The 22,670-nt window shown below is 40.9% G+C and overlaps 1 protein-coding gene and 1 pseudogene across 3 annotated transcripts in view; one reads left to right on the forward strand and one right to left on the reverse strand.

The window, feature by feature from the left end:
* Window positions 1-17,025, reverse strand: part of TRIM33 (tripartite motif containing 33) — a 156,495-nt gene extending 139,470 nt beyond the window's left edge. For all 3 annotated transcript variants that reach the window (XM_036849106.1, XM_036849097.1, XM_036849089.1), the window contains exon 1: window positions 16,392-17,025. In XM_036849106.1, coding sequence (XP_036705001.1) covers window positions 16,392-16,917 — 526 coding nt within the window. In that variant the 5' untranslated portion in view covers window positions 16,918-17,025. The remainder of the gene's footprint in view (window positions 1-16,391) is intronic.
* A 3,555-nt stretch (window positions 17,026-20,580) lies between these two features.
* On the forward strand, window positions 20,581-22,449 carry LOC118883133 (annotated as a pseudogene).
* Window positions 22,450-22,670: the final 221 nt, after the last annotated feature.

The raw sequence follows: 22,670 nt of genomic DNA on the forward strand, positions 1-22,670 counted from the left end.
CAAATCAGACCTAGGGACGCATAAGGAATGAAATTGAGGGCATGGAAAAAGATATTCCATGCAAATGGAAATCAAAAGAAAGCTGGAATAGCAATTCTCATATCAGACAAAATAGACACTAAAAGACTACTGCAAGAGACAAAGAAGGACAATACATAACAATCAAGCAATCAATCCAAGAAAAAAACATAACAATTGTAAATATTTATGCAACCAATACAGGAGCATCTAAATACATAAAGCAAATGGTAACACCCATAAAAGGGGAAATCAACAGTAACACAATAATACTAAGGGACATTAACACCCCACTTTCACCAGTGGACAGATCATCCAAAATGAAAATAAATAAGGAAACACAAGCTTTAAAGGACACATTAAATAAAATGGACTTAATTGATATTTATAGGACATTCCATCCAAAAACAACAGAATACACTTTCTTATCAAGTGTTCATGGAACATTCTCCAGGACAGACCGTATCTTGGGTCACAAATCAAGCCTTAGTAAATTTAAGAAAACTGTAATCGTATCAAGTATCTTTTCTGAACACAACACTATGAGGCTAAATATCAGTTACAGAAAGAAAACTGTAAAAAATACAAACACATGGAGGCTAAACAATATGCTACTAAATAACCAAGAGATCACTGAAGAAATCAAAGAGGAAATCAAAAAATACCCAGAAACAAATGACAATGAAAACACGACGACCCAAAACCTACAGGATGCAGCAAAAGCAGTTCTAAAAAGGAAGTTCATAGCAATACAATCCTACCTCAAGAAACAAAAAAAAAATCTCAAATAAACAACCTAACCTTACACCTAAAGCAATTAGAGAAAGAACAAAACAACCCCAAAGTTAGCAGAAGGAAACATCATAAAGAACAAAACAGAACTAAATGAAAAAGAAATGAAAGAAACAATAGCAAAGATCGATAAAACTAAAAGCTGGTTCTTTGAGAAGATAAACAAAATTGATCAACCACTGGTCAGACTTATCAAGAAAAAAGGGAGAAGACTCAAATCAACAGAATTAGAAATGAAAAAGGAGAAGTAAAACTGACACTGCAGAAATACAAAGGATCATGAGAAATTACTACAAGCAACTATATGCCAATAAAATGGGTAACTTGGAAGAAATAAACAAATTCTTAGAAAAGTACAACCTTCTGAGACTGAACCAGGAAGAAATAGAAAATATAAACAGACCAATCACAAGCACTGAAATTGAAACTGTGATTAAAAATCTCCCAAAAGGGGCTTCCCTGGTGGCACAGTGGTTGAGAATCTGCCTGCCAATGCGGGAGACACGGGTTCGAGCCCTGGTCTGGGAAGATCCCACATGCCACGGAGCAACTGGGCCCGTGAGCCACAATTACTGAGCCTGCGCATCTGGAGCCCATGCTCCGCAACAAGAGAGGCCGTGATAGTGAGAGGCCCGCGCACCACGATGCAGAGTGGCCCCCGCTTGCCGCAGCTAGAGAGAGCCCTCACACAGAAACGAAGACCCAACACAGCCAAAAATAAATAAATTAATTAATTAATTTAAAAAAAAAAAATAATCTTCCAAAAAACAAAAGCCCAGGACCATGTGGCTTCACAGGCAAATTCTATCATTTAGAGAAGAGCTAACACCTATCCTTCTCAAACTCTTTCAAAATATAGCAGAGGGAGGAACACTCCCAAACTCATTCTATAAAGCCACCATGACCCTGATACCAAGACCAAAGATGTCACAAAAAAAGAAAACTACTGGCCAATATCTCTGATGAACATAGATGCAAAAATCCTCAACAAAATACTAGCAAACAGAATCCAACAGCACATTAAAAGGATCATACACCATGATCAAGTAGGGTTTATCCCAGGAATGCAAGGATTCTTCAATATATGCAAATTAATCAATGTGATACACCATATTAACAAACTGAAGGATAAAAACTATATGATAATCTCAATAGATGCAGGAAAAGCTTTCAACAAAATTCAACACCCATTTATGACAAAAACTCTCCAGAAAATAGGCATAGAGAGAACCAACCTCAACATAATAAAGGCCATATATGACAAACCCACAGCCAACATTGTTCTCCATGGTGAAAAATTGAAACCATTTCCTCTAAGATCAGGAACAAGACAAGGCTGCCCACTCTCACCACTACCGTTCAACGTAGTTTTGGAATTTTTAGCCACAGCAATCAGAGAAGAAAAAGAAATAAAAGGAATCCAAATCGGAAAAGAAGTAATCGTCACTGTTTGCAGATGACATGACACTATACATAGAGAATCCTAAAGATGCTACCAGATAACTACTAGAGCTAATCAATGAATTTGGTAGAGTAGCACGATACAAAATGGATGCACAGAAATCTCTTGCATTCCTATACACTAATGAAAGAGAAATTAAGGAAAAACTCCCATTTACCATTGCAACAAAAAGAATAAAATACCTAAAAATAAACCTACCTAAGGAGAGAAAAGACCTGTATGCAGAAGCCTATAAGACACTGATGAAAGAAATTAAAGATGATACAAACAGATGAAGAGATATACTATGTTCTTGGATTGGAAGAATTAACATTGTGAAAATGACTATACTACCCAAACCTATCTACAGATTCAGTGCAATCCCTATCAAACTACCAATGGCATTTTTCACAGAACTAGAAAAAATTGCAAAATTTGTATGGAAACACAAAAGACCCTGAATAGCAAAAGCAATCTTGAGAAAGAAAAACGGAGCTGGAGGAATCAGGCTCCCGGACTTCAGATTATACTACAAAGCTACAGTAATCAAGACAGTATAGTACTGGCAGAAAAAGAGAAATATAGATCAATGGAACAGGATAGAAAGCCCAGAGATAAACCCACGCACATATGGTCACCTTATCTTTGATAAAGGAGGCAAGAGTATACAATTGAGAAAAGACAACTTCTTCAATAAGTGGTGCTGGGAAAACTGGACAGCTACATATAAAGGAATGAAATTAGAACACTTCCTAACACCAGACACAAAAATACTGAAAATGGATTAATGACATAAATATAAGGTTATAAAACTATAAAACTTAGAGGAAAACATAGGCAGAACACTCTATGACATAAATCACAGCAAAATCCTTTTTGACCCACCTCCTAGAGAAATGGAAATAAAAACAAAAATAAACAAATGGGATCTAATGAAACTTAAAAGCTTTTGCACAGCAAAGGAAACCATAAAAATAGATGAAAAGGCAACCCTCAGAATGGGAGAAAATATTTGCAAACGAAGCAACTGACAAAGGATTAATCTCCAAAATATCCAAGCACCTCATGCAGCGCAATATCAAAAAAACGAACAACCCAATCCAAAAATGGGCAGAAGAACTAAATAGCCATTTCTCCAAAGATACACAGATTGCCAACAAACACATAAAAAGATGCTCGACATCACTAATCATTAGAGAAATGCAAATCAAAACTACAGTGAGGTATCACCTCACACCGGTCAGAATGGCCATCATCAAAAAATCTACAAACAATAAATGCTGGAGAGGGTGTGGAGAAAAAGGAACCCTCTTGCACTGTTGGTGGGAATGTAAACTGATATAGCCACTATGGAGAACAGTATGGAGGTTCCTTCAAAAACTAAAAATAAGGGCTTCCCTGGTGGCGTAGCGGTTAAGAATCCACCTGCCAATGCAGGGGACATGGTTTTGAGCTCTGGTCTGGGAAGATCTCACATGCCACGGAGCAACTAAGCCCGTGTGCCACAACCACTGAAGCCCACACGCCTAGAGCCTGTGCTCCACAATGAGAAGCCACCACAATGAGAAGCCCATGCACCGCAAGGAAGAGTAGCCCCCGCTGCTACAACTAGAGAAAGCCCGCACGCAGCAACAAAGACCCAACTCAGCCATAAATAAATAAATAAATAAATAAATTTTTTTAGAAACTAAAAATAGAACTACCATATGACCCAGCAATCCCACTACTGGGCATATACCCTGAGAAAACCATAATTCAAAAAGTCACGTTCCACAATGTTCACTGCAGCACTATTTACAATAGCCAGGACACGGAAGCAACTTAAGTGTCCTTCGACAGTGGTATAGATAAGGAAGATGTGGCACATATATACGATGGAATATTACTCAGCCATAAAAAGAAACGAAATTGAGTTATCTGTAGTGAGGTGGATGGGCCTAGAGTCTGTCTACAGAGTGAAATATGACAAACAGCAAAACAAATACCATATCCTAACACATATATATGGAATCTAAAAAAAAATGGTTCTGATGAACCTAGGGGCAGGACAGGAATAAAAATGCAGATGCAGAGAATAGACTTGAGGCCACGGGGAGGGGTAAGGGTAAAGCTGGGACGAAGTGAGAGAGTAACACTGACATACATACACTACCAAATGTAAAACAGATAGCTAGTGGGAAGTAGCAGCATCGCACAGGGAGATCAGCTCTGTGCTTTGCCACCACCTAGAGGGGTGGGAAAAGGAGGGTGGGAGGGAGAAGCAAGGTGGGAGGATATGGGGATATACGTATGCATATAACGGATTCACTTTGTTATATAGCAGAAACTAACACATTGTAAAGCAATTATACTCCAATAAAGATGTTGAAAAACAACAACAACCAGGCAGCAGGCTAGATTTGGCCCATGGGCAGTATTTTGCCAACCCCTGATCTAAAGTAAGGTCCAACAATTAACAAGCACAGAACTTCCAATTAGAATTTTATTGCCTCACTCAAATAGGAAAAGAACCAAAGATTATCCACTGTTTAAGGAAGCCTTTGAGACAAGAAGAGAGAAAGATAAAAAGAAAAAAACAAAGTTAGAAAATAAAGTCAAGGACTTCCCTACTGGCGCAGTGGTTAAGACTCCATGCTCCCAATGCAGGGGGCCTGGGTTCGATCCCTGGTCAGGGAACTAGATCCCACATGCATGCTGCAACTAAGACCCAACACAACCAAATAAATAAATAAACCAATATTTTTTAAAAACAAAGAGAAAGGGAAGAAAGAAAATAAAGTCAAGGTGATCTTTCAGAATGTCAGTTGAATAAGAAAGTAAAGAGAAGGGGAATTCCCTGTCGGTCCAGTGGTTAAGACTTGGCACTTTCACTGCCGAGGGCCCCGGTTCCATCCCTGGTCAGGGAACTAAGATTCCACAAGAGGCGAGGTGAGGCCAGAAAAAAGAAAGAAAGAAAACAAAGAGAAGGAAAGCGTAAGAGAAAACGTAGGAGAGAGTATGAACCCAGGAGCTCCAACATTCAAATAGAAACAGTTCCAAAAAGAGTGAGGGAAAGGCGGGCTTGAAGGGGAAGGGCATAAAGAGAGAGGGTCCTTATGAAAAAATGTTTTAAGTTTAAACTTTTTCTTACTATAAATGAAAAGTAGAAGACTAACAGAAAAAGCACAGTGAACTTTTAAAAACGATGAAAGGAAAAAAAATAGAAACCATCACTATATTCCAGAAAAGGATGAAGAAATATTAAAAGGTTCCAAGAAGAGGTAAATAAAACCCAACTGGGGTTGTACAAGGGAGCAAAATCAGACTAGCATAAGCAACGCTGACTACTTTAAAACACAGGAAGAGATACCTTCAAAGTTCTGAGAAAAAACAAATTTTAACCTGGAATTCCATATCCAGTCAAACTACCATTTAAATAGAAGAATAAAATAAAGAGCTTCAAAAATGCAAAGGCTCCAAAATTTTACTCTTAACGATTCTTTCTTAGTATGTACAAACAAGGGAGTAAACAAAGAATGGAAAAGCCTGTGTAAAATAATTAGAAGACTCTCCTCATAAGGCAGGCTTGAAAGATTACACCCTGAGTTAGAAGGGTGCATAAGCAAATAATAATGATAGTAAAACTTAAAAAAAAATAAATCAGATAATTAGCATAGAAAAAAAAACTGTCACTCCCTGGTTTCAGAGTGAGGGAAAAAATTTTCTCCTGAGAAGTTTCAAATACAGGTTAGCCTATAAGGTAAACTCTAAATCAACATCCGCCAGTTCTAAGAAATACCAAACTAAAAATTAACATCAGTGACTTTTCACTGGTGGTACCTGACAGAAGCAAGGGCAAAATACGCTTTGGAGGCTTGTTTCCAAAAACCAGGTCTGGCAGGGTTCATAGTTAAAGCCCTAGTAAACACACTCAAACTCCAAAACTATAAAACATTGGAGGACACCATCTACAATAATCAGGAATAGGCAGAAGCAAGTAATAGTAAAATAGGACCTCAAGAACTTTAGATAATGGAATTATCAAATATAAATATGAAATCAGTACACTTCAGATATTTAAAAAATAAAAAGTAAAATGAAAAACAAGAAAACAAAGCAAATACAGCTAAATGTAATTTAAGGAAAACCATTTATAGTAAAAACAAAATATAAAATATATCAGAATAACTCATAAAAGATGTGCAAGACTTTTCTAGGAAAAAAGCTATATAATATTCAAAAATAAAAGATTTAAGCAAATGGAAAGGCATGCAATGTTTCTGAACAGGCAGATACCATATTGTAAAGATAGCATTTTCTCCCAAATTAATCTATATATTCAAAGCAATTCCAACAAAAATGCTGACAAGTTTTTAAAATGAACTTTCACAACATGATTCTAATATGTTTAAGAGCTAAAAGCCAAGATCAGTCAAGATAATCTTTAAGAAGAACAAGGTATATGTGGAGGGGGATGAAATTATCTTAATGAATAACAAAGTTTACTATAGCTTTATAATAAGCAATAAAGGCAGAAAAATGGGGGAAAAACTGATTTTTAAAAAACCTCTCATATATCAAAAGACAGCTCTCTAAAGAGTAAAAAGTCAAGTGTATTAGTTTATTGCTGTGTAACAAATTACCCCAAAACGTAATGGGGTAAAACAATAATTCCTTATCTTTCAGTTTCTTTGAGTCAGGAATCTGGGAGTGATATGGCAAGTGGTTCTCTCTGAGCCTCTAATGAGGCTGCAGTCAGATGTCAGCCAGGACTGCAGTCATCTGAAAGCCTGACAATGCTGGAATATCCACCTCCAAAGTGGCTCATTCCCATGGCTGGGAAGTTGGTGCTGGATGTTAACAGACCCCAGTTCTTTACAGAACTGCAAGAGTGATGTTGTTTTCGCCTAGAACAAGGAATCCAAAGAGTAAGGAAAAAGCTGTATACCTTTAATGAAGCCTCAGAAGTCACTGTTAATTATGCTATACTCTCTTGGTCACCCAAACAAGCCCTGAGTCACTGTGAGCAGAGACTAAAGAAGGGTGTGAATACCAGAAGAGAAGAACACTGGGGCCACCTCAGAGGCTGGCTACCACACTAAGCCATAGTAGGCTAAGAATAAATCTTCAATTTACATAACCAACAAAGGATCAGTATGTAGAACTTACCAAGAATTCTTGTAAATCAAAACAAAAAAATGTTAGCAAACTAAAAAAAACAGAAGACATGTGGACAAGTAATTCACAGAAGCAACAACATAAATCGAACGTAACAAGCATTCAAAAAGTATTTTTCCCTAGAACCACGTAATTCATGCTATTTACGTATCATAAAGGCATAGATAGAATTTAAGTATTTTTCTAAAAATGATGCATTTATGTTCATTCATCCTTGTTTTTTCCCACTTCCCCTTGAGACCAATGTCCATTCTAGAAGCTGGCTAAGGATGAAGGTACAACTTGTGGCCACAGAGGAGACACAGATTAATGTATCCAACACCATGATCCCAACCTCAGAACTTGTCCTCTGGAAAATAAAATGAAAGAACTCAGTCAACCAGTAATAAATATGAAAAAAAAAATCAGCAGATCTACAGCACACTATTTACAAAAGGTCAATTTTAGTTATTAAGTACTTTCTTCCTCTTTACATTTACATTTGGGGCAAGCTCTTTATGAACTGTGATGGGTACCCCAAAATGAAGGACTATAAATGCATGAATCTTCCACCTTCTACTATTCCATGGTCTGACACTCTTCCTAATGACTTTACATTATCACTTGGTTATAGCCCCTTTAAAGAAGCAGGTCTCAAACTTTTTGGTCTCAGAATTCCTCTTACATTCTTAATCATCAAGGACCTAAAAAGCTTTTGTTCAGATGGGTTTTATCCATCCATGTGTACAGTATTAGAAATAAAAACTGAGGATTTTAAAATATTTTATTTAATATTGCAATAAATAATTGTTAATAGCAAATCAATAATCTGTTTCATTAAAATTAAATATTTTATTAATTCATTTAAAAATAAACACATTGCATGTTTAAATAACATTAACAGAAATAACTAATTTCCAACACCAAAAAAATTTTTTAGTAAAGAGTGGCACTGATTTCACTTTTAAATCTCTTTAATGTTTAGTTTAATAGAAGATGTCTGTATATATACTTTTGCATTTAATCTGTTGTGAGAGATTGTTTTGTTTGAAGACTATAAAGAAAACTTGGCCTCATATAACCATCCATGTACTTAAGAAAAGGGAAGAGTATTTTAATAGTCTTTTCAGACAATCTGTGGATATTCTTCGATACATTCAAAAAATTTAAAGTGTTTTTATTTATTTCTTAAACATCAGTTGCAATGTGAAATTTCAAACTACGGTGATGAACTTTTACTACGCCCTTACATTAAAATCTATTGGTCTATTTTGCACTTTGAATCTTTTTCCTACGTCTGATTTTGTAACATGATGCATTGGTCATTTGGGAAATACCGGTTCACTATGTAGATCTTCCAAACGTTGACATTTCATTGCACAATATCAAAAAAAAAAAGTGTTAATATCACTACCAATCTCATCAGAAAAGCCTTTAAATATCGAGAAGCTGTCAAGCTCATGGTGGCATATACAAGTTTCCCAAAAATCCTAATTTTCATTTAAAAGCTCCATTTTTACCATTGGCAACATATAACATCAGTTGTTTCTCTTGAAATGACAAGGCTCAATTCATTCATTTTTAAGAAAATATCTGCCAAATATCCATTCTTTTTTTTTTTTTTAAAGGCTCTTTGTTTACTTCTTGGTATTGCATTTTTTTAAATTAATTAATTTATTTATTTACTTATGGCTGTGTTGGGTCTTCGTTTCTGTGCGAGGGCTTTCTCCAGTTGTGGCAAGTGGGGGCCACTCTTCATCGCAGTGCGTGGGCCTCTCACTATCGCGGCCTCCCTTGTTGCGGAGCACAGGCTCCAGACGCGCAGGCTCAGTAATTGTGGCTCACGGGCCTCGTTGCTCTGCGGCATGTGGGATCTTCCCAGACCAGGGCTCGAACCCGTGTCCCCTCTACTGGCAGGCAGATTCTCAACCACTGCACCACCAGGGAAACCCCCAAATATCCATTCTTGAAAACCACAGTTTGTTACTCATTCTTTCAAGTAAAAATTATTTTCCAAGAAAAAAAGCAGCTAATTCAACTTGGAATTCAAACAACTGCACAAGTACTTTTCTTATTGCACTTCAGTCTGCAGCAGAAGCACTTTATGCATTATCCCATTTCATCGTACAGAATATTAAGGATAAAGATTTTAAAAATAGGGACGGGCTTCCCAAGTGGCGCAGTGGTTGAGAATCTGCCTGCCAATGCAGGGGACACGGGTTCGAGCCCTGGTCTGGGAAGATCCCACATGCCGCGGAGCAACTAGGCCCGTGAGCCACAATTACTGAGCCTGCGCGTCTGGAGCCTGTGCTCCGCAACAAGAGAGGCCGCGATAATGAGAGGCCTGCGCACCGCGATGAAGAGTGGTCTCCACTTGCCACAACTAGAGAAAGCCCTCGCACAGAAACGAAGACCCAACACAGCCATAAATAAATAAATAAATAAATAATTTAAAAAAAAAAATAAAAAAAATAAAAATAAAAATAAAAATAGGGACGTCCCTGGTGGTCCAGTGGGTAAGACTCCATTCCCGATGCGTGGGGCCCGGGTTCAATCCCTGGTCGGGGAACTAGATCCCGCACGCCACAACTAAGAAGTCCGCACGCCACAACTAAGACCCGGTGCAGCCAAAATAAATAAATAAATAATTTTTTAAAATTTTATTTATTTATTTATGGCTGTGTTGGGTCTTCGTTTCTGTGCGAGGGCTTTCTCTAGTTGCAGCAAGTGGGGGCCACTCTTCATCACAGTGCGCGGGCCTCTCACTATCGCGGCCTCTCTTGTTGCGGAGCACAGGCTCCAGACGCGCAGGCTCAGTAATTGTGGCTCACGGGCCTAGTTGCTCCGCGGCATGTGGGATCTTCCCAGACCAGGGCTCGAACCCGTGTCCCCTGCATTAGCAGGCAGATTCTCAACCACTGCGCCACCAGGGAAGCCCCTAAATAAATAATTTTTTTAAAAAAATATTTTAAAAACAATTTTCACTGCTTCATCAAGGACATAAAAGTAAAACTAACATAATTTTTGTTGGTGGCGGTGGTTTTACTCTAAGTATGTGATGGTAAAGTTACAATAACTTTTAGAGTGCTTCGGAGGCACTATCTTAATTCCTGCTAAGGCGCCAAGCAGTCTTACCCATCATTGCTTTTGTATTATTAATACAAACGTCAGGACAGTGAATAAGGCAAATAATGAATCAGTGTTACAATGAAAACAGTTTCAACTTTGCCAACACCTGAAAGGGTATCAGAGACAATCCCCCCCACTCCCCAACTCAGAGTTTCATGGACAACTTTGAGAATCTACTTTAAGGTACTATTCTCATTTAGTGTCAGCTAAGAGGAGTATATATAAGGAAATGAAAAGCAGTTAGAGTCCCCTAACTGAAATTTTTGGTGTACAGATATTAGACCTTGTAAAAACTTAGGATTTAGAACATTAGTTTACAAGTTTTAACACTAAGTTTTAGGCAGCTGAAGAGAGGTTTGGAACACAAATGACTTTGTTTGGTGTGCCATACTTCATTAGATGTCAGAAAAACCTAGAAAAACACCAACAATTTGCCTTCCTGCCTCTTCTTTTCTGCTTACTCTGAGACAGAGGTAATCACAAAGGCAACAGCAGTACAACTTATTGGGGGCTTACCAGGCGCCAGGCACTCTATGAAGCAATTTACAATGTATTAACTCATTTAATCCTCACAATTAACACTATGAAATAGGTATTATTATTATTACTCTCAACTTATGGATGTTAAGTAACATATCCACAGTCATTCTAGTAGCAAATAAAGCTCAAAAATGAATGCAGGCAGTTTGACTCCTGAATTGTGTGCATTTCACCAACCACCATGCCATAAAATATTAAAAAGTGTTTTTCTTTGATACGTCTTTAATGACTGATTGCTGATGACTATGTTATCATTCAAAAACTCAAGCATGTTTATGTCAAACAGAGCATTAGAGAAAGTAGGACCTAAAAAAATCCCGAAACAGATAAGCCACACCCAGAACTAGCAAACTGCCAAATATTACATGTACTCCTGGGACAAGAACTTCCAAGAGCTCAAACAGAAGATTCCCCTGCGTGGCTTGCCATGCTCAGTGATAAAACACAACCACTGTGAGGAGGTGCTCTTCACACTATACCCAGAGGTATTCCCTCCCACTTACCACATGACTGTTGCCATCTCAGACTTTTCACAAAAAGTTGAAGATTCATAAACAGAATCATTTTTCCACGTTGATTATTCCCCACAAAAGATAAGAATATTAAACTTATGTAGATGTAAAAAGTTAGCATAAAAGACAATAACAGAATCACACAGAATTTTACTGGATAGGAACTCAACTTCATATTGCAAACCTGGAGAGGCTGTCTAGGTGACTTGCCCAAGGCTACACAGCATATTAACTGCAGAACCCAATGCAAGTTACTCCCAATCCAGATAATCATCCACATCACCATGCTGTCTATGCCTTACTACAAAAGTCTTACCTCCTTCAAGAGTTCATTTGAAAGGTTGTTCAGATGCATCAATACATATTTGTATTTTTACTGATACATTATAGATTTGTACATACCCACTACTGATAGCTATTCTGACTGAATCTGAAATAAACCTAAAAAAATAAAAAATAAAAATCACAAAAGCACTTTAAAAAGCTCACAATTGAGATTCAACAAATATTAACTAAATTATCTATTTTGATTTTCCAAATATTCCAACAGCACATAAATCAGTCTTTCTCCTCAAAATATTTAAATCCATGTCTCTCAAAGTGTGGTAGGTTCCAGAATCAGAATCACATGATACTTATAAAAAATTCAAATCCTAGTGTCATCCCCAAGTCAATTGAAACAGTCTCTGAAACTCCCAAAATGGTATTTTAAAAAGCTCTCCAGATGATTCTTATTCATCCAAAAGCTATTTATTGAACATTCACTCTACAATATTCTAGTGGGAAACAAGGAACAAACGAGTACACAAAAACAAGTAAACATTCTGGATTTTAGCTGTCCTATGAAGAAATAAAGATAATATGTCAAAGAGTGACCTGGCAGACTACAACTGTCCCTCAGCAATCTCAGGGGATTGGTTCCAAAACCCCCATCAAATACAGAGAGCCAACTGTACCTTAAAAGGAGCAGCCAGACAGAATTTTCAGGGCAGTGAAAATACTATGTATGATATTACAATGACGAACACATGTCATTATACATTTGTTCAAACCCTTAAACTGTACAACACTAATAGCGAACCCTAACATAAACTGTGGACTCTGAGTGATTATGATGTAGGGCCATCAACTCTAAAAAATGTACCACACTAGTGAGGGATGTTGATAATGGGAGAAGCTATGTAGGTCTGGGGAGAAGGGATATATGGGAAATCTCCATATCTTCCGTTTAATTTTGCTGTAAACCTAAAACTGCTCTTTAAAAATAAAGCCCTAAAAAAAAAAAAAAAAAAAGTGATCAAGAGAAGGTCTTTCTGCAGAGGCAACATTTGATGTGAGGAGCCCTTCACTTAAGAAAAGTGGTTCTCTTGGGGTTTCCCTGGTGGCGCAGTGGTTAAGAATCCGCCTGCCAATGCAGGGGACATGGGTTTTTAGCCCTGGTCCGGGAAGGTCCCACATGCCACGGAGCAACTAAGCCCCTGTGACACAACTACTGAGTCTGCACTCTAGAGCCCACGTGTCAGAACTACTGAGCCCACGTGCCGCAACTACTGCAGCCCGCATGCCTAGAGCCCGTGCTCTGCAACAAGAGAAGCCACCGTAATGAGAAGCCCGCGCACCGCAACGAAGAGTAGCCCCCGCTCGCCGCCACTAGAGAAAGCCCGCACGCAGCCACGAAGACACAACACAGCCATAAATAAATAAATAAATAAATAAATAAATAAATAAATAAATTTTATATATTAAAAAAAAAGAATAGTGGTTCTCAAACTTAGTGTGCATCAAAGTCACCTGGAGGACTTAATAAAAATGATTTCTGGTTAGAAGGTCTTGAGTAGGGCCCAAGAATTTGCAGTCCTAACAAGACTGCAAATGATGCTGATGCTGCTAGTCCAGAAACCACACTTGGAGAATCATCGATCTAAAGGGAACAGCTAAAGGGTTTGAATAACTCTGGTGTGTTAGAGGAAGAGAAAAAAAGTCCATTAGAAGGGAGGGTAATGTCATTGTTTCGGGACCACTTAAGATGGTGAATTAAACTACCAACTATGGATACCCAGACCAGAAATGGAATCACAGGTTGTTCAATAATACCTTACATTTGCAAAGCTTTTCAGTTTATAAAAGCATTTTCACTTTCATTATTTAATATGATTTAGTGAGATATAAGTGAAGAACTATTAGCTACATTTAGAGAGAAAGAAACTGAAGGACAGAAACATTATGAACCTGAGGGAACCAGAAAACAATTAAGGGGCAGAACTATGTCCCCTGACTCCAAATCCAGTGTTACTTCCAGAACAGCATGTTCGATTTTTTTAAACAGCAAAGCAAAGGATACATACAGGAGTTACTAATAAGTTACTTTCTAGACTCCCTGCCTAAAAACATGATGGCTTCCAGACTTAGTTTGTTTTAGATACCACTTAAAAAGCAACACTGCCTTAAGATTGACAGTATTTAGTCCCATCTACTTATTTCTCCTAGTTCAAAAACAAAAGATGGAGAAATGAAGAGGGAATTTACACACTATTATTCTCTCTCCTGCATAAGTAATACAGAGCTAATTTCATAACCTCAGTCCCTCAGCCACATCAATCAAACACAATTTTCATCTTGTGTTTACTCTAAATCTCTCACCTATTCCCGGTTCCCACAAGAACACTGAATCCTACATGTCTTACTATACTCAGTGAGGCCATGAGCAGTTAGTTATACACCCATTATCCACCCTCTATATACCCATTATCATTTAGAATCTTCTCCATCAATCAAACCGTTACTCTTAACATTCTTACCTGCAGATCTCAATAATACTTCAAACCCAAAACTGAAATCATTATATCCTCCCTCCACCCCACACACACCTGCTTCTGTACCTGAATTCTTTTATTTGCATTAATAACACTGCCACCCACCAAACAAGAAACCTGGAACTTGGCCTAGACACGTGTGTCTCTCTCACTCCAATCTCAATTAGCCTCTCATATCCATTCCCACAGCTACTTACAATTAGTTACCACTATTAATAAACTAGTTGCCATTTCACCAATAACTACCATGTACTAGTCACTTAACACACTTCATTCTATCAATAACTCTATGAGGTAGGTAATTTTGTCCTTGTAAAATTAATCTGTCCAAGTAACAAGTAGGACGTGACAAAGTAGGCATCCAAACTCAAATGTTTCTCCCAAAGTCCATACCTTTTGCCCATACCAAAACACTTCCTTCTTTAACACCTTATATCACTCCTTTACTACCTACTCCAAATGCTAATTTCTCCCCTAGATTACTGCCAGGATTCTCCTAACTGGCCCTGCCTTGGGTCTTTTCTTCCCTTACCCTTCAATGTGCCCCCAAGTGATCTTTCTAGATCACAAATGTGATCCTTTTATCTTCCTGATACAAAAATCTGTTAGGGACTCCCTTTAATCTATCTACACTGTACAGGATACATTCTACAGGATGAATCCCAAACCCTTTAGTACAGGTCCACAATCCCTTCCTTACCTGAAGTTCCAAAATTCAAAAGCTTTGAAATTTTAAAGTTTTTTCATAACTCTGCAACAAAACCAACCCTGAATTGCAGGAGGTTATTGGTCTATCCCATTAGAATAATATTCACATGCTTCACTGCAGAAACATTAATATTTGATAATGAGCTGTTAACCCAGACCCCGCCGGAGTGTTAGAGACCCTACCAGGAAAAAGAAAAATTTCCAACCTATTCTGATGTCTAAAACACACCTGGTCCCAAGGGTTTCAGATAAGGCACTGCAGACCCCCTACCTATTCAGCCCATCAAACCAACCTAATTTCCACCAATCACCTTACACATCGCTTAGCTCCAGGGATGTGTAAGGTGCCCTGTGCCCTGAAAACTCTCCAACCCAGGGAGCTACTCACCCTTCAAGAAACCTACTCAAGGGTTTCCTTTTCAGTGAAGTTTCCTTGACCTTCTCTTGATTGTGCCACAACCACTGTACCAAGGACCCACCTCCACTGCTGTACCTTATATGTTTGTTTCCCCTATGCTGGACTATGAATGAGCTCCTCATTGAGTATTTTATCCAATTCTAGCACAGTATCCAGAACACTAAGTGTTCATTAATGTACAAGGAACTGAAATTCATGCCCAGCTCTCCCTAACTCCCAATTCCCTTCAAAGTTCATTTCTCCTTCACCCCTAAACCTTAAGATTTTTCCCTATCCATGTAGGCCCCTCACAGCTATTTTGCTTCCAGAGTTCCTCCTTCTCAATGTCATCCTAAAACTACTCTCTACCAGACGCCTTCTCTTAGCCCCAAATTCTCTAATGCCCTTTAGCCTCCCTAGTCCTTCTTCCCCCTAGCTTTGAACAGATCAAATCCTCTCCCTCTAAGGCAATTCATCCTCACTGCCCTTATCTCTTAACTACTACCTCCTCAACACCTCTCGCGCCTGGGCCTTCCCTCCAAAATGCTTCTCACAAGCGGATTCCCAGACCCCCTCTTCTCTCACAGTCCGTTCCACCCGCTCCCGAACCTGCGCTTGGCCAGAGTCCACCCCTTCCCGGCCCGTATCCGCACATCGCGAACCTCCCCTGCAGCCGGTGTCCCCTCCCCCAGCCTCTCGCAGCCGGCACCCCTCCCTTCACCCTCCCCGTGTCTCTGGAGGTCCAGCTTCTCGGGAAACTGTCCCAGGAGCCGTGTCTTTCACCTCAGACCCCTTAGGATTACGCCGGTCCGAGCAGCCCCGGGCCCGAGCACCTCCGTCCCCAGATCCTCCTCGGCACCGCAAACCCCCTTCGGCCCAGACCTCGGGCCAGGCCTCCCGCTCACCTTGCTGGATGTCGCCGTTGCTGCCCCCCGGGATGGGCACGTTGAGTTGGCGCTCGGGCTCCGGCAGACAGCGCAGGCAGAAAGAGTGAAGACAGGGCAGCAGCTTGGGCTCCGCCTCACGCCGGCTCTGCAGGCTCTGCTGACACACGGCGCAGGTGTCCAGGAGCGAGGCTGGCGGTCCAGGAGGCGGCCCCACCGAGGGACCCGGAGCAGGAACCGAAGCCGGAGCTGGGGCCGGCGTCGATACCGCCCCCCCGGAAACTCCAGGGCCCACTGAGGCTGCAGGGGCTGAGGCAGCCGGGGCCGAGCCCGAGGAGGCCGCGGCCACCCCCCCGTCGTCGGGCCCGGCCGCGCCGCTCTCCGCGCCGGCCCTGCCGCCTTCCTCCTCCTCCTCCTCCACCAGCACCGCGGCGAGAGGCGGCTCCGCCTCCTGCGCCGCGGGCCCGGCGGCCCCGGCAGTTACCGGCGCGCTGCTGCTGCCCCCGCCGCCGCTCTCAGCCTCGCCACCGCCTTTGTTTTCCGCCATGTTTTCCTCTTTGAACCCGCCGGACCGCCCCGCGCCGCCCGCCGCCGCCGCCGCCCCCAGCCCCAGCCGCAGCCGCAGCGAGAGCAGCCGCCGAGAGCGAGCAGGCAAGCGAACGAAGGAACGAGAACGCGCGCGCACGCGGCGCCCCCACCCTCGCGTCGCGCGGTTGCAGGAGGGCGGGCGCGGCGCGCGCACGTACGCACGTACGTCCTCCGGAGGGAGGCGGGAACTCGGGGCGTGGGCGCGTAGACGTCCTGGCCGCCCTTCCTGACCTTCGTGGCCGGCGTGTGGAGTCCGCCCCGTTGCAGTTCGGCTCGCAGTGAGCGTTTAAAGTCAGAGGCTCTTGACGCTGAACTACCTTTGGTCGGGGTGGTTAAGAGCTCGGCCGCGGCGATGGTGCGGGGAAGAGCAGGCAAGGGTGGAAGGCCGGGGCTGGTTCCTGCGGAGTGAGTGTCTCTCGGGCGGCGAGGTCCCCAGAGGCGGGCGCGTCTCCTCCGGAACCTCACTCGGCGCGGGGTCAGACGCCTTGGCCTCCTGGCTCCGAGGTGCCGACCTCCTGGGTCTCTGTGCTTTAACTGGCCGCGTTCCTTTGGATGGTTGTGTCTCAGGGGAGCAGTAAAGTGAGGATTTTTGGTTTTAACTGGTGGCGTACCAGAAATAGGCTGAAAAGACCCAGTGAGGAAAAACAGCTATTTTAACAGCTATTTTTAGCTTCTTAAGGTGATTGATTCTCTGACGTTGCTACGCTTCAGAAAACCAATCAACTGAGAAGCTTTTTCAAAGCAGAGCTGTTCCAGGACCACACCCCAGACCTACATCAGGAAGTGGGGGAGAGCTGATGAATGTTGAAAGCGCTTTGGCTGATTCTGATGTGCGTCAGTTTGGGGAGTCACGATCTAACCAATATTATGCCCTGAGAGTCTCACTTAGTGCCCTGGCGGGAGTTGGGTTGCAAATGCCTTAACAGTGTCGGTAATAGAAGCTTTCAGGAAGAGTCTTTATTGAGAAACAAGTACTACGGCTGTTTTAATGTTAGGATTGTGAAGTGCTTTCCTCTTCTGACAGTGTTCCCAAGAAACCGTTATTCTTGAGCTGGTAAAAGTCCTTAAAATAAACCACCTCGAAACATTTTTCATTTATTCGTTCAAAAATAGTGACCTCTTACTATGAGTCAGGTAGTGTTTTAGAGATGCTAGGATTACAGCAAAGAACAAAGGAGATCCTTACTTTCAAGGAGTTTGCAATCTGGAGGAAGATTGACATAAATATATGGAGAGAGTGATAAATGCTATGAAGAAAAAAAAGCAGAGTAAAAGAGATTAGAGATGATTGGGGAAGGCCTCAGCTGATAGGTGAACAAGCTTGTGGTTCTCTTGCAGAAGAGTGTTCCAGGCAGAGGAACAAACAGTAAGTACAAAGGGCCTGAGGCAGTCTTGGCTTGTAAGTGGAACAGCAAAGAGTCTGTGTGGCTGGAGTGGCTTGAAGGGGGAAAGAGTAGTAGAATATGACATAATAGAATTAAAGGAACCAGGTCATATACAGAAATGGCCTTCAACTTTTTAAACTTCTGTGCCCTGGAAAAGAACTTTGAAAAACTATTTTCTCCCTCGAACATTATAAGTTGACTCTTAACATTTTTCGTCAGGAGTGTAAATAGTTGCAAAGATTGCCATTTCTGACATTTTGAAATACCAACATTTTTAAATTGTCACATTACTTTTAAATCTATCCAATGGAAAGGTAAACAAGTAGTTTAACAAACATCGTCATCCATTTTAAAAGTACATGATCAAAAATGTTCTATTTCATTAAATAAATATTAAACATGAAAAGTAAAATGTTAATTGGGACTGTCTTAATGAGATGACATCGTTTTTTTTAGTTTGTGTAGACATGGATATATATAACATTACTAGGAAGAGATAAAGTCCTGTATCGATTCCATTTTTCATTTTTATTGACATAAGCACTGCATTAAAAAATGCATGTATACATATGTGTATATATATGAATTAATATAAAATTAAATCTCTTAAAACTATCCTTGTGTACCCTTTGGAAAAATTTCCTCCATTGTAGTACCCGAATACTCATACTCCAGTTTTAAGATGCTGAGTGAGATAGGAAATCTTGGATGAGTTTTGATCGAAGACTCAAAGTTGTTAAAAGAGTCACTGTGGCTGTTTACTGTAGAAATCACTTGTAGGGGGTCAGAGTGGAAGAAGGAAAACCAGTTAGACTGCTAATAAAATAATATTTCAGCCAAGGAACAATGGTGGATTGAACCAGGGTGGTATCTGTACAGGTGGTGAAAAATAAGGTGTATATATAATAAAGATCAAATAAAGACTTTTCTCCAAATTCACTTCAAAAAAACAAATTAGTGGGCCAAATTTCTCAACCAAAATCTTTGTTTCCTTGCATTTTTCTTAACCTTTTGATGCCTGCTACCACTTGCCTTTATTAAAATCTAGTACAAGGGAATTCCCTGATGGTCCAGTGGTTAGGACTCCACGCTTCCATTACAGGGAGCATGGGTTCAGCACATGCCACGCAGCACAGCCAAAAAAAAAAAAAACTATAAAAATCTAGTATAAAAGTGCTTGGTTTTTTTTAACACTTTTTAAAAAATTGTATTTATTTACCTATTTATTTTTGGCAGCATTGGGTCTTCATTGCTGTGCACAGGCTTTCTCTAGTTGCGGTGAGCGGGGGCAACTCTTCGTTGTGGTGCGCGGGCTTCTCATTGCAGTGGCTTCTCTTGTGGAGCACGGGCTCTAGGCACGTGGGCTTCAGTAGTTGTGGCACACGGGCTCAGTAGTTGTGGCTCACAGGCTCTAGAGCGCAGGCTTAGTAGTTGTGGCGCACAGGCTTAGTTGCTCTGCAGCAAGTGGGATCTTCCCGGACCAGAGCTCGAACCCGTGTCCTCTGCATTGGCAGGCGGATTCTTAACCACTGCACCACCAGGGAAGCCCAAAAGTGTTGTTTTTGAAAACAATATAATTTTATAGAGAGCAAACTGTCCCCCCACCAATATAATTTACTGTGTGCTCTGAGAATGCAGTGCCTTGAATTAAATTGTCATGGAGTACTTGGGGACATTGAATCAGCTACATTCTCGATTTGCAATGGGAACCCAGAAATCTTGCAGGAGAAATTGTGAAATTGAAAGACTGACGTATGATATGGACAAACCTGTCTGATGGAGAGACTGCACTGCATGGAGGTTGAGCCTGTGCTGGAGCCAGAATGTCTAGTTTGAAGCCTCGTTCCACCACCTACTAGCTGTGTGATTTGGGGTAACTTACTTAGCTTGCCTCAGTTTCCTCATTTGTAAAAGGGCTTTTTTTTTTTTTAAACTTTGTTCTCATAGAATTTTTTTTTTTTTAATTAATTTTTGGCTGTGTTGGGTCTTTGTTTCTGTGCGAGGGCTTTCTCCAGTTGCGGTGAGCGGGGGCCAGTCTTCATCGCGGTGCGCGGGCCTCTCACTGTTGCGGCCTCTCTTGTTGCAGAGCACGTGCTCCAGACGTGCAGGCTCAGTAGCTGTGGCTCACGGGCTTAGTTGCTCCGCGGCATGTGGGATCCTCCCAGACCAGGCCTCGAACCCGTGTCCCCTGCATTGGCAGGCAGACTCTCAACCACTGCGCCACCAGGGAAGCCCCTGTAAAAGGGCTTTTGTTACCAGTAGGATCTACTTCAAGGTTGACAATTAAATATTTGTAAAGTGCTAACCGTACCTGGCGCATGGTAGACATGAAATGAATGTAAAAGTAGACAGACCTAAAGGTTCATGAAGGGAACAGAACTGGAGGCAGAAACAAAGATACCTCAGAGAAAAATCTCAAGAAGAGAAACCATGCTGTGGGCTGAACTGAGCAGCGAGTGTAAGGATCCAGCCATTTCCCTAACCTAGGCTATCTTTTACCCCTGACCCACTTGCCCAAACATTATAAGAAAAACACAGAAAAAAAAAAAAAAAAAAAGAAAAGAAAAACACAGTTCTGAAATAAAGGAGAGCTATCAGTAGATGCCTAGTAGCTCTGCTGTGGAGAAAACTGCCCTGATATTGCTGGTAACCAGAAGTGAAAAGAACTTTACAGTTGTCCAGAAAAGAGAAGGAGCACTGGGAATGACATAGCTAAGTGAGCAATGGTGAGAGCACAGCAGGTTGGCAACAGTGAGGCAGAGTAGCCCAAGAATAGCATGAAGGTTTGCAATGGCTGGTTCTGCCACTCTTGGACAGAGCAACTACAGTCATCAGCAGGAATGGAAGAGGTCATGAGGACCAGCAGAGGAATGCTGAGCTGCAGTTAAGATTTGGGGCGTTTCTGGGGAATTCCAGTGGTTAAGACTCCACGCTTTCACTGCCAAGGGCTCAGGTTCAATCCCTGGTCAGAAAATTAAGATCCTACAAGCCACGTGGCGCAACCAAAAAAAAAAAAAAAAAAAGATTTGGGGAATTTCTGTTAATGTGCCGTATTAGCAATCATGAGTGGGTAAGGCCAGGGGATATAAAGGGGACATCTTGTGATTTAAAGTTCACTTCTCTAAACACAGGTACATAAGCACATGTACCTTGGATTAGCATATCCTTGGACTTAGCAGGAAGTCCAACTTCAGAGCAAGGACCTTCCTAAAGCACATGTCAAAAAACCAAAATTAAAATGGGTGATGTGGAGAAGAGCAAGATTTTTGTCCAGAAATATGCCCAGTGCCACACTGTGGAAAAGAAAGGCAAGCATAATAAATGGTCCTGGATGGAAGACAGGTCAGGACCCTGGGATTCTCTTACACTGATGCCAACGAGAACAAGGGCATCACCTGGGGAGAAATGTATTTGGAGAATCCTAAGAAGTATATCCCTGGAAAAAAATGATCTTTGCTGGCATTAAGAAGAAGACAGAAAGGGCAGACTTGATAGCTTATCTCAAAGCTTCTAATGAGTAATAGTTGGCCCACTGCCTTATTTTCTTACAAAACAGAAATGTCTAAACTTCTTTTATGTGTAAGATATTTAAATTGATCTCATATACCAGAATTCAGATCATGAGTGGCTGACAGAATATTTTTTTGGACAGTCCTGATTTAAATAAGATTGGCTGTGGTTAAATTAATGTGATCAGCTTTTTGAATTTTGACAGTAATTCCAGTTCAGCAAGTACTGTCACTGTTTCCCTCTTCTAAAGATATAATTAGACTTGACTGTTAATATCAAACTTTTCACAAAGACGGTGAATGCCATCTCAAAACCTATAGAATATTGGTTTTAATTTGGGTTTATAGAACTGATTATATGAGTATAATATTTAGATACTGGGAAAATCACTTTGTCTCATACAATTGAGCAAGACTCACTTGCATTTCAGTTTGCGTTCATTAGGCTGTAAAGGGCTGAAGACAAGGTAGAAATATCCATTTTATCTTTTTGGTCTTAACTATGCCAATCCAAAATTCCCTGTATCCAAAATGTTGCCTTTTGGGAATTCCCTGGCAGTCCAGTGGTTAGGATTCCGCACTCTCACTGCCGAGGGCCCAGGTTCAGTCCCTGGTCTGGGAACTAAGACTCCACAAGCCACGCAGTGCGTCCAAAAAGAAAAGAGAAAAATAAGTAAAAATAAATAAGAAAAATGTTGCCTTTTACTTAATGAAAGGCATTTTAGTGTGGTTTATGTAAAATATCAAAGAATATTTAACACTTCTCACATTTTATAGATGATCTATAAGGTCAGAGGCTTTTAAAAGTCAGTGTGACA

Source organism: Balaenoptera musculus, chromosome 1, assembly GCF_009873245.2.
Source record: "Balaenoptera musculus isolate JJ_BM4_2016_0621 chromosome 1, mBalMus1.pri.v3, whole genome shotgun sequence".
Lineage (NCBI taxonomy): Eukaryota > Metazoa > Chordata > Mammalia > Artiodactyla > Balaenopteridae > Balaenoptera > Balaenoptera musculus.